Genomic DNA, 23,776 nt, shown 5'->3' on the forward strand with positions numbered 1-23,776 from the left:
ACACACACACACACACACACACACACACACACACACACACACACACACACACACACATATATATATACTAGTTGGATTGCACGTGCAATGCACGTGGTAAAGTTTTCATTTTATGTTTTAAATTTATACTTTTATTTATAATGTTTTGTTATAAAATTATGAAATGTAAGTAATGGATAAAACATATAGACATAATCTAAACATTCAACATTTGAACAATTAAATTACATTTATTGATTGATTGGGGGACCAATGCAAATTTGTAAGCTGGTTAAAGGCTCACATTAATTTATCATAAGTAAATTCTCGTTGCAGAAAACAATACCGATTAGATTTAAATTAAATTGAACACATTTGACCGTTCGAGAGAAACTTATAAGAATGTAAAAGAATTACAAGTTAAGAAGGCAAACAGCCATCATCTACCAACAATGCACTGTTTTCCTCTGTATTTATGCAGTTCCTTTCACTATGATGTAAGCGTCCAAACATTATACATGCATTATCAGTCATGCTCTCAGTACAAATGTTTCACTCGATGACTCACTAAAGCTACTAAACTGAATGATTAATGTTACATTTGAGACGAGTAATACAATGTTAGAGGTTAGCTACCGCTTTCTTCAAGAATGGGTTGTCTTCAATAGTATCTTGAAAGTCTGCTTTCCAGAAGATAGCCCGAAAGCCCAAGCATGCGGCCAAGCCAATTGAGCCCTTGTTGCACCTTCTGAGTTTTGAGGAAATGAATCTATAAGTTGTCCTCCAATTCATCTGGGAGATGCAATTTCTCCATCGCAGACTGAAATTTATATATAAATGTTAATAGGTCATAAATAAAAAAGCACAACAAATACATGCATTTAATGATGAAGAATTAATTCCTTGAATAGCTTACTGCCTTAGTTTCATTGTTTCTACAGTAGAATGTATTTTATAAACCCCATAATTTGCTTAATCATGTGTCCATAATTAGCTAAAATGTCCAGAATCATACTCTAGCACCCCTTATTAGTTGTAAATGAGAGAATTCTACATCATGGCTCTTTGAAGTTAAGAGGGTAAGCTCAAAAATGATTATTAATTGTTTGCAATTTTTAGTCTTTTTGGTAGTAAATGAGTCTTCTACATCATGGCTCTTCGAAGTTAAGGGGGAAAACTTAAAAATAATTGCTAATTGTAGAAAGGGTGAAGAAGGTTTAGCGGCGGCCAATACAAAAGATTCCTTTAAGCCTTGCTTCTTCTTCTTCTTCTTTTATTTTTATTTTTATTTTTATTTTTTTTGCTTTATTTGGTTTTTTTCTGTAAAGTATTATGATGACTGATGTTCAGGTGATGCTTTTGTTTGAAGGCTTCAAAATTCCATGTCTAAATTAAGGGGGAACTATCAACTGTTATATCCTAGCTTGTGGTGAGTGACGACGATAATTTGTTCGCTCCCCATCCTGTTATAACTGTTATATCAACTTTTGGATATGGGACTTTTTAAGTTCTGTTCGCATCCCTCTTGTTAATTTTTTATATTTTAATATATTTTCAATGAATAGGTCACCTTGCCTTCTTTTTCTCTAAAAAAAAGACGAGAAGATGATTAAATCCATATTAAACCCTATAGTTTTTATCTAACTTGGACTTGAAAATAGTTTAGTCCATACAAGTACGTGAATAAATTTAAAACTTAATAGATCTCCATATTAAACCCTATAGTTTTTAGCTAACTTGGACTTAAAAATAGTTTAGTCCATACAAGTATGTGAATAAATTTAAAACTTAATAGATCTCAACATTTCAGATAACCTTAGGCATCTGAAATAAGAAAGGGAAATAATAAAGGGAAAGGACAGACCATACAGAAAAATCTGAATGCAGTACCTTGATAGCAGCAACATCAGCTGCTGGAGGCTTCAGGTCCAATGCAATACCAAAGTAGAACATGTCCTTAGCATGCATATTAAGCCTCTTGTGAATCTTCCCCATCAACGCGTAGATGCTGCTCTCACATGGAGTGAAGTCCTTAACCTGCTCCAAATGCTTCAATGTCCTATATAAATATCATAGGACAAAGCTCCAATATAACAAAGAACCAATATATGGTTGGATATTTTCTTCATAATTAACTAAAGTAACAATGTTCAGGTAAATTACTTATAAACATTAGCACTTTCAATATTAAGTTTTGTACTGGTAAATCATGTTTCAAAATGCATAAAAAAGAGTATCACCAAAAGAAATCAATACATTTATGACAACCAAATTCCAAGGTTACTAATTTGGTCCACAGTGATCAATTTTATTGAACAAATAATCTTTAATTGTAGCTGTACTCATAGTTTGTCCACAGCTCGGGGTATCTATGCTCATTAGTCTTCCAAAATGAAAGAATGTCGAGTGGAGCACCACGGTCAAGTCTTGGTTCATCCAAATAAAGTTCTAATTGGGTCTTTTGAGAACTAATAATTTCTTGGCTTTCAAACGAGTCGAATTCCTAAATAAAAAAAGATACGTAAAGTACATTTGAACAAATGCCAAGCAAATCTTAGGGAAACAAAAGCTTAATTAAATGTTAGTAGGAAAAGTAGCTACTAAATGGAGTGACTAATTCCGAACTCTTCATAAGAATGCTTTGAAATGTACTATCTCAAGAGTGACTCAACTATCTCAAGAGTGCCAGTTTTATTATTCATATATTTATGGCATGGACATAGAATCTCAGGGCCTCCTATTTTTCTAATAGCATATTCCACAAATTTCTTCACTACAATTTTTTAAGTAGTAGAAAAGAAGCTGACAAGAAACTATAAACGACTGTTCTCTTTACAAAGTCATAAAGCATTACAAATTATACATCTCACTATCAACCTAAGGGTAGAAAATTCATCACATAGATAGTTAATGCCTAAACACGAGGAATAAATTACCACATTCATCATAATCAGTTTGTATGTCAAATGAGAGAATAATAAAAGGCATGGAATGGATAATCATTTATAACTGTAAAATGTTTACAAAAGAACACAAGAAAACAAACAAACATTTCCGAAAGGTATTTACAATGTGATTGTAAGACATCTACAATAAAAACTAAGAGATATACTAATTACTTGAGAAAGAAATTACCCTCAAGATATCAATGCAATCTTGATCAAATGTGTCATCATACACACGAGAAGTTCCCTCCTTGCTTGATTTCTCCAAGTTTCTTCTTCTATTACCATCCATATTGCTCAAGTACTCATTAAAGAGAGAGAAAAGCTTGTCTTTCACATTCTTAAGCTTCGTAGAATTGTGTCCATATAGCCCCATGATAGCAAAACTCTACAAATTGCATTTTGTATCGAGGATCCAAGATGCACGCAATAGCAAGTAGAACATTGTACTCACTCCAATATTTTTCAAATTTCTTGTACATTTTGGTTGCTATTAACTTAACATATTCATCATCATCTTTCATCCCACTCTTTAAAGTACGTTGCACAACAAATACTTGAAGAAAGTAGAGATTAGCTGTTGGATAATTCGTACCGGAGAAAAGACAAGTGACTGCTAGAAATCATGATACTTAAGTGAGAAATTCAAGGTGTGTTTTCATTGATTTATGAAGTTTAGAGGGGTTTTGTTCAAAACCCCCAATGTTCATGGGGATACCCTAAACTTCAAATTTGACTGACGTATATAACTGCAGCCTAATGGTATTCGAGCTGCTGAATATGGAGGAGCTTTAGCAGTAGGGGTGTGCACAGGGGTATTCTCAGGAGAGGAGCTGAAGCAGGCAAGCAATGGTAGTGCCATTATCCTCGCAGATGTTAAAGATACCTAATTTTGATGAAGCTTAGAGAGAGAAAGAGAGAACTTACAGAGAGCTCTGCCATTATCCTCGCAGATCTTAAAGATACCTAATTTTGATGAAGCTTAGAGAGAGAAAGAGAGAACTTACAGAGAGGATCGCCATTATCCTCGCAGATCTTAAAGATACCTAATTTTGATGAAGCTTAGAGAGAGAAAGAGAGAACTTACAGAGAGCTCTGCCATTATCCTCGCAGATCTTAAAGATACCTAATTTTGATGAAGCTTAGAGAGAGAAAGACCGCACGCTCCTCACTGCCGCTCGCCGCCGCACGCAGATGAAATCTAGGGTTTTGTTTATGAGAAACGAAGAGAGGACGGGTTGCTCTTTTGTGACGGCCCTAATTTTCAATCGGGTGAGCTCTTTGTGTTACACGGGTCAGGCGGGTCAACCCTAACTTACCCATCTAATAAACGAGTCAGTTCAGATTGACCAGTTTATGACCCGACCCATATAACTTGACCCATACCCAAATTAAACGGGTCGGATCGGGTCGGGTTGATGTGTCGGGTCAAAAACTGCCACCCCTATTCCAACCTAAGTTGCATGGAAACGGGTAGGGGTACATGTACCGGTAGGGGTGCAGGTAACACGTGCACGCGCACACACTATATATATATATTGTGAGGAACATTGTGCTTAGGCATACCCAATTCACCCAAAATAGGCATAATCAATTTCAACAACACACGCATACGGTCAAGGTGGCCATTATGAGGAACAGGGTGCTTAGGCATACCCAATTCACCCAAAATATGCTTAAGGCGTCAATATTCAATAGGAGCTCCTAGACACTATATTGTGAGGCCTCAGAGCTGCCTCCGCCAAGGTAGAAGCTGGGACTGCTTTTTAAACAGCCTGATAGTATAAAACAAATGTCCTATTGTATACAGGAAAATTGTAATGAAATAATGCAAGAGAATACAAGTCATACTCATGGCCGCATAGTGTATGAGCATAAGCAAATCTCGAGTCTAGTTGCACTGCACGCAGAAAATTTTTTCATTGTAGTTTCATTCTTCAATCAAATAATGTCATCAACTACACAAGCTGATACTTGCTGTTAAATAATCAATTAGTATACCAGTACAGAGATCATACTAAATGAATCTTTCACAAAAAAAGAGATCTTGAAAGTTTTCTCAGTAACATATATGAAATTTTATTCAAGGGAATTAAAATTACCCAAGACATTTTCCAGCTGAAAAGGCAGAAATACAAATCAGACAATAAGACACTTTACCCATGATAGCAGCAAGCACAAAACGATTATCCAAGCTCCAAACAATCATATTAACACCACGAGGAGTGGGCTGAAATCTTTGCCGTGAACCTCCACGAGCAGGCTGCGGAGGCATTGGAGGTGGAGGAACCTTAAGATGATAATCACGTGTCCAGCGCCCAACTTTTCTCTGACATAAACCAAAATCTAATAAGAGAAACTCCAAAGAAATTATGTGAAATCGTAGTAAGATGCATCATTAATATGGCAACTGAAGCGATTAAATGAGAAGTGTCCAAAAACAATTGTTTTAACAGTTTCCTCCCCCCTCCATGTCCAGGCACTTTGATGCTTCAACAGAAATTCTTTTATCAATGCCAATACACAAGATAATAGCTAAAAGTTGGTTTGGTGACCAAAGCTTTGGTGATGTAAAAGCGGACAAAAGAATAAACTGTTAATACCAATATGCAATAAGAACTGCTGTACACATCCAACAGGTGTCAATACCACATATTATAAGAAACTCATATGGAACCTATCAGAAGTCCAATCCATGCATCACATTACATAATTGCAAAATTTGGAGTATTTGGAAACATCCATAATTGTTTATAAAAAGAGATTTATAAACATCCATAATTGCAAAATTTTGCATGTCCATTATACTTATTCCTACATAGTTCTAAAGCATGTTCGCACTACCACATGTGTTTAGACATAAACAGGACTCAATACCACATATTTATAAGAAACTAATACAGAGCTCACCATAAGGCCGACCATGAATCCGCATGCAATAACAGATATGAGATTATCCATAGTTGCAATTTTTTTGGCTATCAGTTAGACTAATTCCTTCATATTCTAAGGCATGTTCTGACTTCTGCTTAATACAATAGTAAAGATCAAAATTAATGATTAGGTGACTACAGTTTTGTGATAGATCATACAGTCATCAAGTTTCCAATAACCAGACACTTCCAGAAACACATAATGGCATTCAGCACATAAGTTCAACCCACAAAGACAATCCTCCCAAGGATTTCAAGCCCACCAATCTCAAACGAGATGATAAAAAAACATTTTGATTCATCTAACAAGGATAACCATGAAAAGACAAGAAGTTTTACAAAGAAATATGAAAAAAAAGAAAAGGAAGAGCTCACATGGGATCTGCGTGATTTTGGAATCCGAATAATAGCACTTCCATCGCGAGAACATGTAACTATGTTGTCATGAGTGAACCTGAAAAAATGTGGGTCAGTATGCATCAATCTGACAGACAACTTTGATAAGGGCTAGTTGACAATAGTTATTCTACTTGCATGTTATTCAAATACAAGAATAAACTAAATTCAAATTACAGAATGAGCAACAGACTTAGTACAAACCAGGAGTTTTTAAACTTTGGAACATTATCCTCCTTAAAAGAATCAGCTGTAGAAGTTCTAGATGCCACCGGACAGCCACTGAGTCAAAAAGCCACCAGTATTAAGATGCGTATATAATATGTAGATAAGCACTTTATAAAGGCAGCCAGCTAACCTGAATTGTGCATAGTTAACATCATTTTCATGGCCGGATAGGAGATCCATCTCATGATTTGGTTGTTCAGAGTCTTCCGGGTTGCTTTTACAAGCATTCCAAACCTGAAAGTAAGTAGCTTGTTAATGAAGTATGGGGGCACTGGAAAGTGTCAAAATTCATCTTCTATATCAGGATAAATGTGTATATGTGCTACTTGAAAAAGTAAACCATATTGATATACCCTTGCATATGTATCTGAGCTACCAGTAACAAATACAGTTCCATTAGCATGGTAAGCACAACACAATATCTGATGATTTTGTTGACCGACACTTGATGAAGGATCAAAACTCTTTCCTGCAATGAGTTTTACTTTTACCAATGCAAGTTCTCATCCGATGGTGCCAATTAATCAGTTAAATTGCTAAATTAACCAGCTAAAGCATCTGAGGCTTTGGGACATATATTCGTGGGCTTAGCTGCGCGTGCCTAGCATCCCATATGCGACAGGTTCCATCATCAGATGATCTGAGCATCATATGCAGTATTTGAATCAATATAACACCTCAAAATGAAGCATACTTTACAGAATATCATAGTTGATTTTGCTACAAAATTCTACATATTTTTACAATATGAGGTAAGACTTGAAAATAATAGTTACGGCCAACAGTACCAAACTTTCAACAATATCATTGTCCTTTATCACAATGCAGGCCTACAGAGAAATTTGAGCAATCCCCAGGCTGAAGTATGATGATTTACAATTATATTCAGATTTCTACTATATGAAAATATTGAAGTTGTTTTGTTGATAATAGGTTACAGTAGTACTATTTAGTAATATCAAGTCGAGTAGTTCCAGAGCTAATAAGATATCTATCACAAAAGCATAATTAAGTGTTACAAATGCCAGCAAAAAGCATGTGAACATATAAACAAGCAATGAGATAAAAGGTCTCCTATAACAGAAAACCATACCACAGAGATGATGATATTGAACTGATAGCACTATAGGGAACATGAAGGACTTGTTTATTTTGGCTTATGGAAAATGAAACCATGTAAACGTTAGACACAAACAAGACGATGGATTTGTCTCATCAAGAATTTTAAGTGCTATAAAAGCGTTGAGGGACTACTGAAGGTATAGATGAGGGGGTTTTATCTGCAATTTACTCTTATAAACACATTCTGTTTCTCTACTGAAGGCATAAACAATATATAAGGTCTAACCGAGTACATGATGTGCACATGGATATGATTTAATACTGGCATATTGATAACCAGAATTTTATCTTCGTGATATAAAGATTTCCAAGTACAAATTGTCAATGGCTAATTTAGTACAGAATGTAAAGAGGATATCTTGATAATATCGCGATATAAAGATTTCCAAGTGTAAAGGCTAACGAAGTCAATAAATGTCAATGGCAAACATCACAATTAGACTCTTTGAAAGTAAAGAGTAGCATGACCATGTGAATTAGACATAACATATGACTACCCGTGCTTTTCACCTCCTTAATCCGTTCGATCTACTCGCATCCTACCACTATTGCTACTGGCTTACACATCAACCTCCATTTACCCGTAGCCAAAACATCAAATTAATCAAACAAATAAAAGGGGGGAAATTACACACCTGTGTTCCTTCTGTTCATAACAATGAACTGGAATCTCGGCTGCGTGTTTCTGCATAAATCACAATTGAAAAAATATTAAAAAAATACCCCAAGCAATCAAACGAAGAAGTTCAAATTCCTTAGATCTAGTTACCTTTTAACAACAAACAAAGATCCCTCAAAATCCTTACGACTCTAAGTTCACAAATCCACACCAAAACCCTAATCAGAGATCACGAAAACAAAAACAAAACAAAAAAATCATCAAATATGATCAAAATCATACCCACTGATTGAGCTCAATGTTGAATTCGTAGAAAGTAACGTGAGCAGCCGTGATCAGGATCTCCTCCACATGGGGATCGATCCTCTGAAGAACAGTCAGATTCAGGACTTTGGTGCTCTGCTGATCGAGGTTCAGATTAGGGCAAAATTAGAACAAAATAAGAGGAATGAAGATGACTGCAGCGATCTGAGCCGACGATCAATTTGGCGACGAAGATGACTGCAGCGATTTGAGACGCGCTACACGACTCCAACCCTAGCCGGGCTTCGGAATCGAGGATCGCAAGGAATCGAAAGAGACCGGACTTGATCGGAGCGGAGCGGAAGCGGTGAGCGAAATCGCGAGGGGGACTGCGATCCTTGAAGAGGTCTAAGAGATTGGAGATCTCTTCCATGGCGATGGAGAGATCAGTTCATGAGCGAATCGAAGAGGCGACGACGAGGGGTTGAGGGGGGAGAAGAGGGGATGGCATTGGTTTGGGGGAAAATAAATGAGAAAAAAACGGAAATCGAAAAAACACATCAGTACCAAACACTCACCAGTAATTTAATTTGGTGGAAGGCTATTTTGGGAAGGATAAAGTTTTTTTGGAACTCCCTCTTTTAAAGGGTAGATATATATATATATATATATATATATATATATATATATATATATATATATATATATTACTAAGAATACATTAAGTTGTAGATATCTGTTTCAATCACCACACTCAACCATTTCTCGAGAATTAATAAAATAAAAAATCTAAAAACTTAGAAAATTTATGTAGGACTTAACCACTAGCAAACAGTTGTACTCCCATAACACACACGACACACACACACACACACACACACACATATATATAATATATATTATATATATATATATATATATATGATGATACTATATATATATATATATATATATTATATATATATATATATATATTATATATATTACTAAGAAATACATTAAGTTGTAGATATCTGTTCAATCACCACACTCAACCATTTCTCGAGAATTAAAAAAATAAAAAATCTAAAAACTTAGAAAATTTATGTAGGACTTAACCACTAGTAACTTTGACCATATTTCATGCTACCACCTTTAATTACTTAAGTTTTAGAAAACTATTCTTAACTACCATTTCATTAACTTCAAAATATTTTTAACTTGATGGTTTTACCCACCTTTAGGATTAATTTGTTATGTTCGGATATCAAAATTAAATTTGTTGAGCTTTGTATATCAAAGTTAATTTTTTTAAACTTTGGCAATTAAAATTATTTATTGAAATTTAATATATCAAGATCAAATTTTGTTGAACTTGTAGCAAGATTAAATTTTGTTAAACTTGAGGTATTTTTGGGTTTAAAAAAGCTTCACGGTATCAAAGTGAAAAATCGAGGGTACTCCGAGTTATTTTTGATTAATGAAGCATTTTGAAGTATCAAAGCTAAAATGAAGAATAATTTGGAATATTTAACTTTAATACCCAATGCTCTAAAAAAAACACGTGTAGGGGGGAAATCATCAAAGTATAATTGTGAGATGGAGAATTGGATGGAAAAGTGCATATGTGGTTCTATATTAGCAAAATGATAGAAATGTGTGGTTTTCTGAGAATTGAGTAACTAAGGATGGTAACATGAAATAGGACCTAAGTTAGGCGTGGTTTCCTTAAAAATAACCATTTATTTACAAGAAAAACACACAATTTTAAAATTTTGACAATCTAATGATTTAAATCTAGCATATAACATATAAAAAATAGAAGTATTTATATTATCATTTGTTTCTTTATATTTAAACTTTAAAACAAAGATAAAGATTAGATCATATTATGACATATTCTCATCTTCTAAATTATCTTCATAAATAATGGAGGCAAATGTTAATTATGTGTGAGTGACCAAAATAGAAAATATCCAAAATCTATAAAAATTACTAACTCATAGAAATACTCAAAAACTATAATTTGAAGAATTTTCAAGAAAAATAAACTTACTAAATTGGTAGAAATACCCAAAAGTTTTTTTTAGAAATTATATATTTTGTGGAAAAGTTCATAGAACTTATGGAAACCCAAAAGACTTCAAAATATTAAAAAGTTTATAAAGGAAATCCTAGATTTTAAAAAATTTGCAGAAAAATCCAAAATTACAAACATTTTAAATGCAAAAGTTTTTAATTTAATAAAACATTAGAAGATTACAAAATTTACAAAGAATACAACTTTGAAATTTTAGAAAAAACCCCTAAAGTTTCATTAGTTTATAAACAAAAAAGCCGAAGCTTCACAATATTTAGCAAGCTATGGCAAATCTGAATGGCAAGAAAATATCATAAAATTTGATGAAATAAGCTCAAGAAATTAACAAAAAATTTAAAACTCATGGATGACCATTATCTGCATACAATAACTTTTGCAACAACAAGAAATATGTATTCCTTTAAATTATTATAGCACATTCTTAGTTGCTATTTATTAACAAATTATATTCATTAATAAATTTATTAATACAATATATAGGTGTCACTTAATTAAAAATTTTACTAAGGTGATGATTATAGTAACAACTAGGACCATTCAATCATTCATCAATCCTAATTCACATGGACTCGATAGATTATTTTCACTCATTTCACTCTTAAATTTATGTATTGTTATATGTAAACACTCAAAATTTCTTTATAATACTTTATCCTAAATTTAATTTCTTTTTTTATAAACTTTCTTATTTTTCTACCCACAAAATAAATTCAATTATAAAACAATTATGTCCACAATGTAATTATAGTGAAGATATAAACTTAAAAGAATCAATCATAATATTTAACCACGTGTAACGCATGTACATCTCACCTAGTAAATCCTTATACATAATTGATTTAAAATCAATGAGAGATATTTTCTATTTGACTTTCATGCTCTAATATGGTTTAATTAATATTAGCATAGCAACATCAGAGATCACTCTTCATAAGTTCTAAACTCAGAAATCTCTCACAAAGAAGTTGAGGGCTTGTTTGGTTCGTTTCCAAAAAAAATGGAAATGAAAATTCATGCTAAAAAAAGAAGAAATCAATGCATTTGAAACAACAAGAGACTAGTTTCTTATGTTTGTTTGGGATTGAAACATACCTGGAAATCTTGATTGTATTTACCTCAGTGAGATGACCGCCCATATAAGACAAAAATTACACCACTTAATGTTGTGGTGAATATGCCAATCAAATAGGCTTTTTTCAAACACTCCAACAGTGAAAATTTCCAACGGCTATATGAGCTACCAATCCCAATACATGGTATAAAAAAACCAATTTACAATCTCATCAGAAATTTATTCTTCCCTTTCAGATATTGTGACATTGTGAGATGAATATATCGGAAGGGTCTCAAGCACTAGAGGTATATTGTTTTCTGCAAAATTCCAACACCCCTTAAGTTATGCAAGAATGAGAGGAACAAAGATAGATATTTCTAGGGATGTGCAAAGTTCATGCAAGTTTTTTGCTTGGGTTCACAATGATAGTGCAATGAAGAGAAGCATTTCAGTAATTGAAGAATTGCCTGTTGAAGAGGAGATAGCAGTGAAAACAAAACAACTAAAGAAAGCATTGAAGCAATCGAACAGTGAAGTCGAACTATGAAAGTTTTGTTCATTCTTTCTATATTTTTTTTGTATGGTTCTAATTTTATTAAACATTGCGACTTGTACTTTAAAAATAAATTGAAGAAATTTGGTATTGATAGAAAATATTATATGCAAACTTTCTAGAGGATGATCATCTTATATATTAATGATACGGGTGTACCTTCTCTTCGGGAGCTTAACGATCCTCATGGGAGCTTGAGGATAGATGATTCTCATGGTATCTTGAGAATAGAGTAGAGGAGTCGTGGACGAGATCATTGGAGGCAGCAAAGTCGAAGGATTCGTCAAACTGCAGGAAATACAACTAGGCTCTGGCCGGTCGACCGACTTGGTCACAGCGGTCGACCGCGTTGTGCACAGACCCAGACTATGTCTCGGGACTGAGAGCGGTCGACCGATGGAGGTGCTGCAGTCGACCGGAAACACTGTAATTGAATTTTTTCAGAAAAAACGATGTTCTGGCCGGTCGACCGACTTGGTCTCAGCGGTCGACCGCGTAGCGGTTATGGGTCTGGGTCTGTTTCCTACACCGTTTAGGATTTTTGTTTAGTATAAATAGAAACACGACTTTTCTAGGGTTGATCACTAAGATTGTAATCAGAAAAGAGATCAGGGAGGTTGTTCTTTGGTCTAGAGAGATTGTGAGAGAGAGATTTTGTAAATCCAATTGATTCTCATAATCTAGAGAATGTATTTTCCTTCGCCCTAATTATAACTCTTGTGTTCTTCTGTCATTTTCTTCTCTACCCACTCTTGATAATTCCGCGATCAAGAGTGCTCGTACGGCGACTCGTATCAAGTTGGTATCAGAGCACCTAGATCCTGTGAAGGGGGGAACCTGTGTATAGTCCTTACTCGCTCACAGTACAAGAAGCTTGGTGAGATCCTTATTTCCTTGGAGGGAGTCCAGAAATTAAAGAAGGAGAAGATGACTGAAGCAGATAATTCAGCAAGACTTGATGCCATGGAGAAGCAGATTGAGACGATCGGGATGACTCTTACTCAACTCGTGGGTCTCATCAACGGAGGAGACAAAAAGGAGGAATCTTCTTCGAAGGGTAAGAAGAAACTCATCGAATCCGACAAACAGAGTGAGGAATCTGATTTAGAGGGGGAGATTGAGATTGTCAAGACTGTTGGACATCAAGGGGGTAAGAATAATTACCAGAATCTGAAGATTGACTTCAAGGTTGAGATTCTTGTTTATGATGGGAGTATTAATGTGGAGAAGCTTGATGATTGGATCGAACGTATGGAGATGTATTTCACTCTCTATGGATATTCGTCCAAGGAGAAGATAGTGTTCGCGACATTGAAACTTTCAGGGCACGCGTTGACGTGGTGAAAATCCTATTACAAACAGGAGAAGAAAGCGGTGTCGTGGAACAAGTTCAATGAGCTACTTCGGAAACAGTTCTATCCAGTGGGGTTCCTTGAGGAGCGTTAGTACAAGTGGTATGGCTTGTGTCAAAAGTTTAATCAGACCGTTCAAGAGTACACGACGGAGTTCCAGCAGCAGGTGATGGTTCTAAACATCGCAACGGACGAGTACCCCATCTTCATGTAGTACATGGCGGGTCTGAATGATTACATCCGGAATGAGATGAAGCTGTTTTCGGTTGAGACAATCGCAGAGGCGAGCGTGAAGGCCATAGCCATTGAGGGTAGGCAGAAGAAGGGTAACGAGACAAAGGGGGAATCCAAACCATTGGGGAGCAAGACGGGTGGCTCTCAGTCTAAGGATGAGAAGAAGGAGGGTGACTCGGGGAAAGCAGGATTGACATGCAATCACTACAAACAGATAGAGCATGTGGCTGATCATTGCTGGGATAAGTATCCTCATCTGAAGCCAAAAGGGTTGAAGAAGAAGGAGGAGAAGAAGGCGTACGTGATAGCACAGGGTTCGAAGAAGGTTCCCGGGATGACTGAACCCAATAGCAGTCTCAACCTTATAGCGGGGAAGCAGGCCACCAAAGAATATGACGACCCGAGGGAGCAGCTCTTTGTTCTGAAGTTGCAGGTCAAGACCAGTTTAGTGGATGCTATTGTAGATACAGTGATCCAGAAAAATCTGATATCAGAGGCATTAGTACAGAAGCTAGGATTGAAGACGATGAAGTATCTGAAGCCCTATCCATTAGGGTGGATTCAGAAGGAGGCGGGATTGAGTGTGGTGAACCAGTGTTTATTCAGATTTGTACTCCATGAGTCATATATTGACGAGGTCACATGCGACGTGGTTCCGTTGGATGTTTGCCAAGTTATTTTGGACAATCCTTATTTATGGGATAGATACGCAGTATATGATCGGTGAGCCCAAAAGTATACGTTTACCAAGGATGGTGAGCAATTCATTTTTTGTTCGGCATCTCTTCCACAGGAGACGAGCTTGGTGACGGTGACTCAAGCTAAGAGGTTGGTGAATGCGGGCAAGAAGTTCGTTTTATTATTCATTCGGCCGTATGAAGAGCAGCTGAGTAGGATGTGCTTGACCACTTTGAGCAAGTTTCAGGAGAGAGATATTGACAGGTTAAAGGCCAAGTATGCGGATTTGTTTTCGGAGATCACAGGACTACCACCACGTCGAGGTGTAGAGCATGAGATTATGTTGACCGGGAAGAGTTCCTTACCTAACATAGGCCTATACCGCACATTAGTACAGGAGTCCGAGGAGATCAAGAAGCAGGTTCAGGAGCTCTTGGAGACGGGAGTGATTGTGCTGAGTTGTTCGCCTTGCGGGTCACCAGTGTTGTTGGTGCCCAAAAAGGATGGAGGCTGGCGCATGTGCGTAGATTACCGGACGCTCAACAAGATAACCATCAAGAATCGCTACCCATTACCGCGGATCAATGATCTTATGGACCAGTTGGAGGGAGCGAGGTTTTTCACGAAGCTGGATTTGAAGTCTGGTTACCATCATGTGAGGATTCAGGAGGAAGACACTTGGAAGACTGCGTTCAAGACCAAGCAGGGCCTGTTCGAGTGGTTGGTGATGTCGTTTGGATTGTGCAACGCTCCGACTACCTTTATGAGGCTTATGAATGATTTGTTGCGACCTTTTATAGAGGATTTTGTGATAGTTTACCTTGATAATATCTTGGTGTACAGCAAGACTTGGGAGGAGCATCTCGTTCATGTTGAGAGGGTATTTGAAGTGTTGCAGGACGGACAGCTGAAGCTCAACGGGAAGAAGTGTGAGTTCGGGAAGGACGAGTTGGTGTATCTCGGCTTCATCGTAGGGAAGGGCCAGCGGAGGATAGATCCAGGCAAGGTGGAGGTGATCACGAGGTGGCCGACGCCGAAGACAGTGACTGAGGTAAGGAGCTTCATAGGGGCTTGTCAGTATTTGTGCAAGTTCATTCGACATTTTTTGACTTATGTGGCACCGTTACACGGCCTCACAAAGGCTAAAGTTCAGTTTGAGTGGGGGAGGACGCATGAGGAGGCTTTTCAGTTGCTAAAAAGAAAGATCTCGGAGGCACTGGTGTTGGCATTGCCGAATTTACAGCGGACTTTCGAGGTGGAGACCGACGCGTCTAGTTATGCGATGGGCGCGGTGTTGATTCAGGATGGGAAGCCGATGGAATACCATTCTGAGAAGTTTTCGGGTGCTGTTGCGAACTACCCAACCTACGACAAGGAGTTCTATGCACTATATCAGGCAATTAAGCATTGGAGGGTATACTTGTTAGGGAAGGAGGTGGTCGTGCATTCGGATCACAAGCCGTTGGAGTTCTTACATGTCCAGACGAAGCTACAGCAGGCACGACACATGAAGTGGATGTCTTATTTGATGTCTTTCAACATTATTATTAGGTACAAGAAGGGGGCGATGAACAAGTTGGCATATATATTATCTCGTCCGCCGATAAGGTCTTTATTGGTGGCGACGCGTATTCAGCCCTTGGTTCCTTTGGAGTATGTACAGCTGCATGCATCCAGTAGAGACTTCGGTAGTATGTTTGAGCAGGCGAAGGCTGGCCGAAGGGGGGAGTATGCACTTGGAGAAGATGGCTTGTTGTATCGTGGGACATCACTATGTATTCCGGAGAATGGTGATAGGTTGCAGTGGATTCGGGAAGCACATACCTCGCGTGTGCAAGGGCATTTTGGCATTCAGAAGATGCTTCTCAATCTACGGCGACATGTGTTTTGGCCACGGATGCTTGATGATGTGACCAAGTATGTTGGAGGGTGTAAGTTATGCTATATTTCGAAGCCTTCTAACAGGAAGAGGGGATTGTACCTACCATTACCGGTTCCTTCTAGGCCGTGGGAGAGCATTTCTATGGATTTTTTAGGAGGGTTGCCGACTACGAAGCGCGGGCATGACTATTTGTACGTTGTGGTGGACCGGTTCAGCAAGATGGTGATATTAATTCCTTGTAAGAAGACCGTGACGGGAGCGGGTGCAGCACAATTGTTCTTTGAGCATGTGTGGAAGCACTTTGGGTTGCCGAGTTCGATTATTTCGGATAGGGATAGTTGTTTTCTCGGGCATTTTTGGGATTCTTTGTGGAGTTTGATGGACACTAAATTGAAAAAGAGCACGGCCTTTCATCCACAAACAGACGGACAAACAGAGGTAGTCAACCGGACTATGGTGCACATGTTGCGGGGGTATAATTCCAGGCATCCTAAGACTTGGGATGAGAGTTTACCATATTTGCAGTTTTCTTTTAATCGGGCGATTCATGGATCTTTTGGAAAGTCACCGTTTGAGACTTGTTATGGATTTTTACCGCCGAGCCTTTTCGATCTTGTGTTTTCGTGTGAAGCCACAGTGGACGGCAAGGAAGGGAGTGAAAGAGAACGTGCTCAGCAATTTCTCGAGAAGATTGCACATATCCATGCCACGGTTGAAGCTCAATTGAAGAAATCACAAGCTAAGTACAAGGTGAAGCATGATCAACATCGGGTTCCTTGTAACTTTGGTAAATGCGATATGGTATGGTTAAAACTGAGTAAGGAGAGGCTAAAAGGAGAAGGGAATAAGTTGAAGCCTATTCGTTATGGTCCGTTTCGGATTCTCGATCAGATTGGCGACAACGCTTTTCGATTAGATTTCCCGCCTTACTTAGGCATGTATTCGGTGATTAATACCGAGTACTTGAAGTTGTTTGAACCTCCGTTATTGGATGATGAAGGTGATGACAAGATGATCTTACCGCATGTTAAAGACTTGTGGTTTGATAGAGAGGATCCACTGAAAGAAGATTGCATTTTGGAACGGAAGACGACCACGACGAGGTGGGGGACGAAGGAGTTGTTTCTCATTAGACGTCAAGGTAAGGTTCCTAGCAGGGCTAAGTGGTTCAACAGAGAAGGAGGGGCTCGCGAGTTCCCTCAGCTAAAGTTCTAACTTGAATGGGACTTCAAGTTCCTAAAGGGGGGACCCATGATATGGGTGTACCTTCTCTTTGGGAGCTTAGCAATCCTCATGGGAGTTTGAGGATAGATGATTCTCATGGTATCTTGAGAATAGAGTAGAGGAGTCGTGGATGAGGTCATTGGAGGCAGTGAAGTCGAAGGATTCGTCAAACTGCAGGAAATACAACTGTGCTTTGGCCGGTCGACCGACTTGGTCACAGCGGTCGACCGCGTAGTGCACAAACCCAGACTGTGTCTCAGGACTGAGAGCGGTCGACCGATGGAGGCGCTGCGGTCGACCGGAAACACTGTAATTGATTTTTCCAGAAAAAACGATGTTCTGGCCGGTCGACCGACTTGGTCTCAGCGGTCGACCGCGTAGCGGTTATGGGCCTGGGCCTGTTTCCTGCACCGTTTAGGATTTCTGTTTAGTATAAATAGAAACACGACTTTTCTAGGGTTCATCACTGAGATTGTAATCAGAAAAGAGATCAGGGAGGTTGTTCTTTGGTCTAGAGAGATTGTGAGAGAGAGATTTTATAAATCCAATTGATTCTCATAATCTAGAGAAGGTATTTTCGAGAGATTTTATAAATCCAATTGATTCTCATAATCTAGAGAAGGTATTTTCCTTCGCCCTAATTATAACTCTTGTGTTCTTCTGTCGTTTTCTTCTCTACCCACTCTTGATAATTCCGCGATCAAGAGTGCTTGCACGACGACTCGTATCAATTAATCATTAACAACTTGAGTTTTAACCAATATAGATGTAGTACCTCTTTTGGTTGCAAAGTAAGAATGAAGAAAATAGATCATTGTCATTCTATATTGCTTTGCTAGTTCAGTAGTACTAGATGTTACTAGTTACATATTTTAGCATTTGATCATCATCATTGCACCACTATAGAAACAAAAATTAGCAAATAGAATTCTAAAAATATGATGTAAATAAAAATCCAGCAATCAAGTGTTTTTTGAAAGAAAATATTTGAATAAATGTTTATTTATGAAATTTAAATATATTTGTACACCAAAAACATAAAGTTAGATTGACAAAACAATAATATATATAAAAACAAAGATTTGAAACAAAACCTTTGAGCTAAAATTCAGTTTACATGTGTATTCTGGATCACCATGTTAGAAAGAATTTTTATATTAGAATTTTAATGTTATGTACTCAGATTTGATCAATATTATCATGATATGCCTTATCCAAATAAGGTTGCAAATAACATTGTAGGCTATAATATTGCCTTGCCTTTGCAATAAATTAATAACTTATGGTTGCATATATCATAATATGACAATTATCATAGCACCAAATGCATAAGCTTACATGCTATGAAAATCAATTGCCAAGTGAAAGATAATTATACCAGTGCATTTTGAACAATGTAGGTTGCATATATGAAAAACTATAAAATTGATTATCATCAAAACACCATAGTTCCAACATGGAAGCTTACTTATACGATGAAAATTGGTAAGGTAGCAACTAATAATGTAGATAACAATAGCACGATGACAACATATAAGATATAATACAAAAAAGTACAATTACGACATAGTAACAATGTATAAGATAGAAGTTGATATTTTAGATAATATTGATAATTTAGATAATAACAAGACAATGAAAAAGTATAAGATACCACAAAATATTACTAGAACAATGATAACATATAAGATATCACCTGATAATTAGATAATAGCACCACAATACAATATATAAGATAACATATGCAGCAGTAATAAAACCACAATGATAATATATAAGATAGTAGATGACAATAACAATATTCAGAGGCAACGAAAGAAAATAGTTAAACTACATTTAGTACATGATATCTTAACTATCAAAAGTAAGAGCGTTTCTACTATAATATGATATTCCTTACACACCAAAAGATAATATCTTAATTATCAAAAGTAAAAGTGTTTCTACTATAATCTGATATTCCTTACACACCAAAAGTAAGACATTCTTCATATACTAAAGTCAGACAACATCTAACCAATAGTAACTGATAATGTGGATATTTCAGTTAATACTCCCAAAAGCCAAACAAAATATAACCAACAGTCACTAGACTTCCTTTATTCTTCATTCTTTGAATTTACTTTGTCTTCTTTCATAAAAGCATCCAATAGAACCCTTTGGCCAAACTCAATCTTGCAATTAAAATGTCTAGCGACTTGTTCATTCTCAAATAGTTCATTCTTCATTCTCAAATAGTTTATCAAAAATCTTCTCCAACATTTCAATTGGATACTTACCTTTATAAGCAAAGATAGCTTTTCCAAGTTTCTCAGTCCAATGCATGTTAACTGATTTCATAGTTTCTGAAAACCATTTTACCTCTTCAACCATTTGTTTCATAAGTTTAGTGTTCCTGTTAGTTTTAGCACCCTTTCCTTTGCTACTATTTATTTTAAGGATTTTAGCATTGCTCACACCTCTAGTTGACTTGGAGTTTGTAGTAGTAGAATTGTCCTTAGGGTTTGGTTGAGAGGGGTTCTCATCGAAGTAGTGTATATCTAGAAAATTATCCTCATCATCACCCAATTTAATAGGTTCACAAGGTCACCTATAGCTTCCCCAAGTATAGTTGCCAGATCCTCATAATGTAGCAGTGGCTTGTTGATGTAGTCTTTTAAGCATACAATTACTCTTATCCTACATATTAATATATATAGTCAATCAATAAGATATATTACATAAAATTAAATAAAACTCAAATATATAGATTAAAATATACCTCCCTCCATCTATCTAGACTATCAACATCCACAGTGATGGTCTTTGTAACTGCATCCCAACCTGCCCCACTTAAGTTACGACAAGATTGCATGTCAAAAAAAAAAAAAAAACAAGCACATAGACTTTTCATGTGATGCCTCACATGCTTTGAAGTGAATTCTATCCCAAAATGATTATTGACTTCAATGGCTACCATGTTAAATGAAGCCTCCTTGAAATTTTTGCTAACTTTAAACCCTCTCTTAGCCAATTTTACAAGACAAGGGATGGGAATATTATCATGTTTTTTTAGACCAAAATATGTGTCCACCCCCTGTGTTACTATCAATTTTTAACTTCCTCTTCTTTGTTGATTTCTTCTCCGTAGATGTATCAAGTATAATGCATGCCACTTCTTCTATGGGTGATCTTTTGTTACTTCCGATTGATGTATTAGATGAATTATGATTGAAATAATGATAATTGGTAGGACCAATAAGCATGTTCATGTATGTCATGTGTTTATGATGTACCGACAAGTAGTTGCAGTCAAAGTTTTGGACATTACTAAAAGCATTTGATGGCATGAAAACCATGTTGATTTGGTTCATTGAATTCACTGGTGGCATGAAACCCATGTTAAGACCACTAGTTACTTGACTCAATAAGGTTCTTGGGGATTGAGATTGAGAATTATCACCCATTCCTGTATCAAAATAACATTGAGATATATATAAATAATTTTAAGTGTAATGAACATCAATGGCTGAAACATAGTAGGAATATTATAACCAGTTGTACATCTAACAAACCACCATACATATTATAAATAACTTAAAGCGATTTCTCAACCATGTTTATGATATTTAAAAGACAATAACACTAATGACACACGACATATACTAATTTTTGTCCAAAGAATAAATACAAATAATGACTACTAAATTAAACTCTAATTTCGGTGGTGACACATCCACGGTGTTGAACACAATAGTCAACCCACATCTTCTAAGCTATTTGATCTCTATGAGCCTTCCACTCATTTCTCGATTGTGTTTGCTCTCTTTGGGTTTGGGTTTGCAAGAAGTCCACAAGATTAGCATCATCATCAATTGCAACATCACTATCTTCCTCTACAAGGTCCATTCCCTCATTGAGTAGATCGCTAGTTGGATCCACATTTACAATGTAGTTATGGAGTATGGTGCAAGCCAACACAATATCAACTTGTGAATGAAATAAATAGTTGGACTTAGCAATCAGAATCTTGAACCAATTATTCAATATGCCGAAAGTAGATTCAATCTTCGACCTTAGAGAAGAATGTCTAAGATTGAACAACTCCATTTTATTATTAGGTGTCTTTCATGTATATTCTTTCAAATGGTAACGAACACCACAATAAAGAGAGATAAAACCTAGCATAGTAGTGTATCCCGCATCACACAAGTAATATTTACCTACATGTTATATGAAGTGAATCTGTGTATGAGATGATTTTTCTTTTAAAAACTATCTTTTTAGTTTATTGAGAGTATTGAAATAACAAAATTAAAATGTATTTACCATCATACTATTGGGTCCTTTTGTTTTGATAATTACTTACAAATAATTTATATTTAATGTTGTTTGTCTAGTGTTTGTGTTTTGTATCTATTCTAGGCAAACAATATGTTGAAGGATGGATGGAATCGAGCTTTCACGATCATATTCAATGGAGGTTGGCAGAATAGTGAAGTGAATTCATACAATTCAAGTTAAACATTCAAGTTTAAGCTTCATCCCTAAGTTTACCAAGACGAGCATATTGAAGATTCTAAGCTTGGGTAAATAGTTTAGGGTTTATACTTGTGTGTTAATGCTTAGAGCTCAATATCACACACACACATTTGGTTTAATTTATTGATTTTTTGGATTATAGACTTAACGATATTATTTTATATCTTTTATCAAGTCTATAAATCTATTGGAAATGTTTCAAAACTTTGTTTAAACTCATTTTGTCAAAATCAAGCTTTTACAAGTTCATACTTATGTGATTTTGTAAAATGATGAGATTTCATAATTAGGGAATACAAATTAGAAAATTCTTTTTTGTAAAATGTTCAAAAGCACATTTACAAACATTTTCCAAAGTTTTATTAAGTTTGGAATTGATTTGTTATGATTAATTGAATTTACAAAATCAAGTTTTTGTTCGTGCATGTTTAAAGTTCATGTTCGTGTATGTTTTTACAAAATAGATGAGTTTTCACAATTGGAAAATGAAATTTGAAAAATTTCTTTGTTTACATGTTTATCTTCATATATACAAATATTTTCCCATTTTTTACTAATTTTAGAGTTGTTTTGTTATTTTCAATTGAATTTACAAAAATAAGTTTTTAGTAGTTTTTCAGAAACTATAATATCTGTATTCAAATAATTATTTATCATAAATGGGAAATGATATTTTAGAAATTCCTTCTCTAATATGTTTATCTATCTAGGACCTTTCCTTAAATTTTCATGATTTTTAGAGTTGATTTAATATTTCTAATTGATTTTACAAAGTCAGATACGTAAAATTCCAGAAACTACCAAAATCTGTCAATGACACTGTAGTCAGTCGACCGACGCACTATAGTCAGTCGACTGATAGTGTCTTTTTAGCCTAATGGCTAGTTTTTTCTTGGTTTGGTTTTGGGGTACCTTGCCTCGTTTTTTTTTTGGCCTTGGGGTGTTGTCTTGAGTTCCTATATATACCCCTCTATCCCCAATACTTAGAAGAGATCTAAGAAATGTTTTAAATAAGTCCAAGAGAGTTTTACAATGGTGTTAAAGTTTGTTTAAGTGTGTTTAAAAATCTTTTAAGTATTTTCAAGTTTCGGTTTGTGAAGAGAATCTCACAAGAGTAAGTGGAGATTATCCATTGATGTTTGAGCATTCAACTCTTCTCCCTCTCTCTTGTTATCATATAGAGAAGTTTTCCTAAACTCAATCTAGCTATTTTATATGTTTGATTTTTATTTCCATAAGCTAGAACTTAATTGAGTTTAGTTTGATTTGATTTACTCTTTGTTACACACACCCACATTGAGCTTTTAGTATTTTCATACATAGTATATTTGGGGTGTGAGATTGTAACTTAGAGTTGGGCTTATATTGTGTTCTCATCCATATTAGAGAACAATCATTTGTTGTTAGCGAGCTTAATTTGTTGTTAGCGAGCTTAATTATGAGGTTCACTTTATATTACACTAGTACACCAAGAGGAGTGTGTGGTGGGAGACGGGGTCGTCCCAAGAGGAGTGGGGTAGATGGTAATGCCTAGAGAGAGGTTGTAATTCCTAACACTTGAGGGAGACACGGGCTAGAGACCAATACTTAAGGTGGTAGTTAGTGTGTTTACATTGTGAGTGATTGTAAAGTTTTCGGTGAACTAGAAAACCGACTGTGAGGTGTAAACATTATCAGGTGACCGTAGAAAACCCGGTTGTGATAGTGGAGATCTCCTCGAGGTGAGGAGCGAA

The 23,776-nt window shown here is 36.1% G+C and overlaps 1 protein-coding gene across 1 annotated transcript; it reads right to left on the minus strand.

Moving 5' to 3' along the window:
* Positions 362-20,968, minus strand: LOC109841531. Its single transcript, XM_020410493.1, has 12 exons — positions 20,608-20,968; positions 20,284-20,345; positions 20,189-20,201; positions 19,802-20,062; positions 6,835-6,983; positions 6,612-6,715; positions 6,458-6,535; positions 6,233-6,311; positions 5,085-5,253; positions 4,776-4,824; positions 1,870-2,038; positions 362-799 (listed from the first exon to the last, which is right to left on the minus strand). Exons 1-12 carry the CDS (start codon positions 20,966-20,968, stop codon positions 749-751), a joined length of 1,545 nt encoding a protein of 514 aa, XP_020266082.1. The 3' UTR covers positions 362-748.

The sequence above is a fragment of the Asparagus officinalis genome, chromosome 5 (genome assembly GCF_001876935.1).
Source record: "Asparagus officinalis chromosome 5, Aspof.V1, whole genome shotgun sequence".
Taxonomy (NCBI): domain Eukaryota; kingdom Viridiplantae; phylum Streptophyta; class Magnoliopsida; order Asparagales; family Asparagaceae; genus Asparagus; species Asparagus officinalis.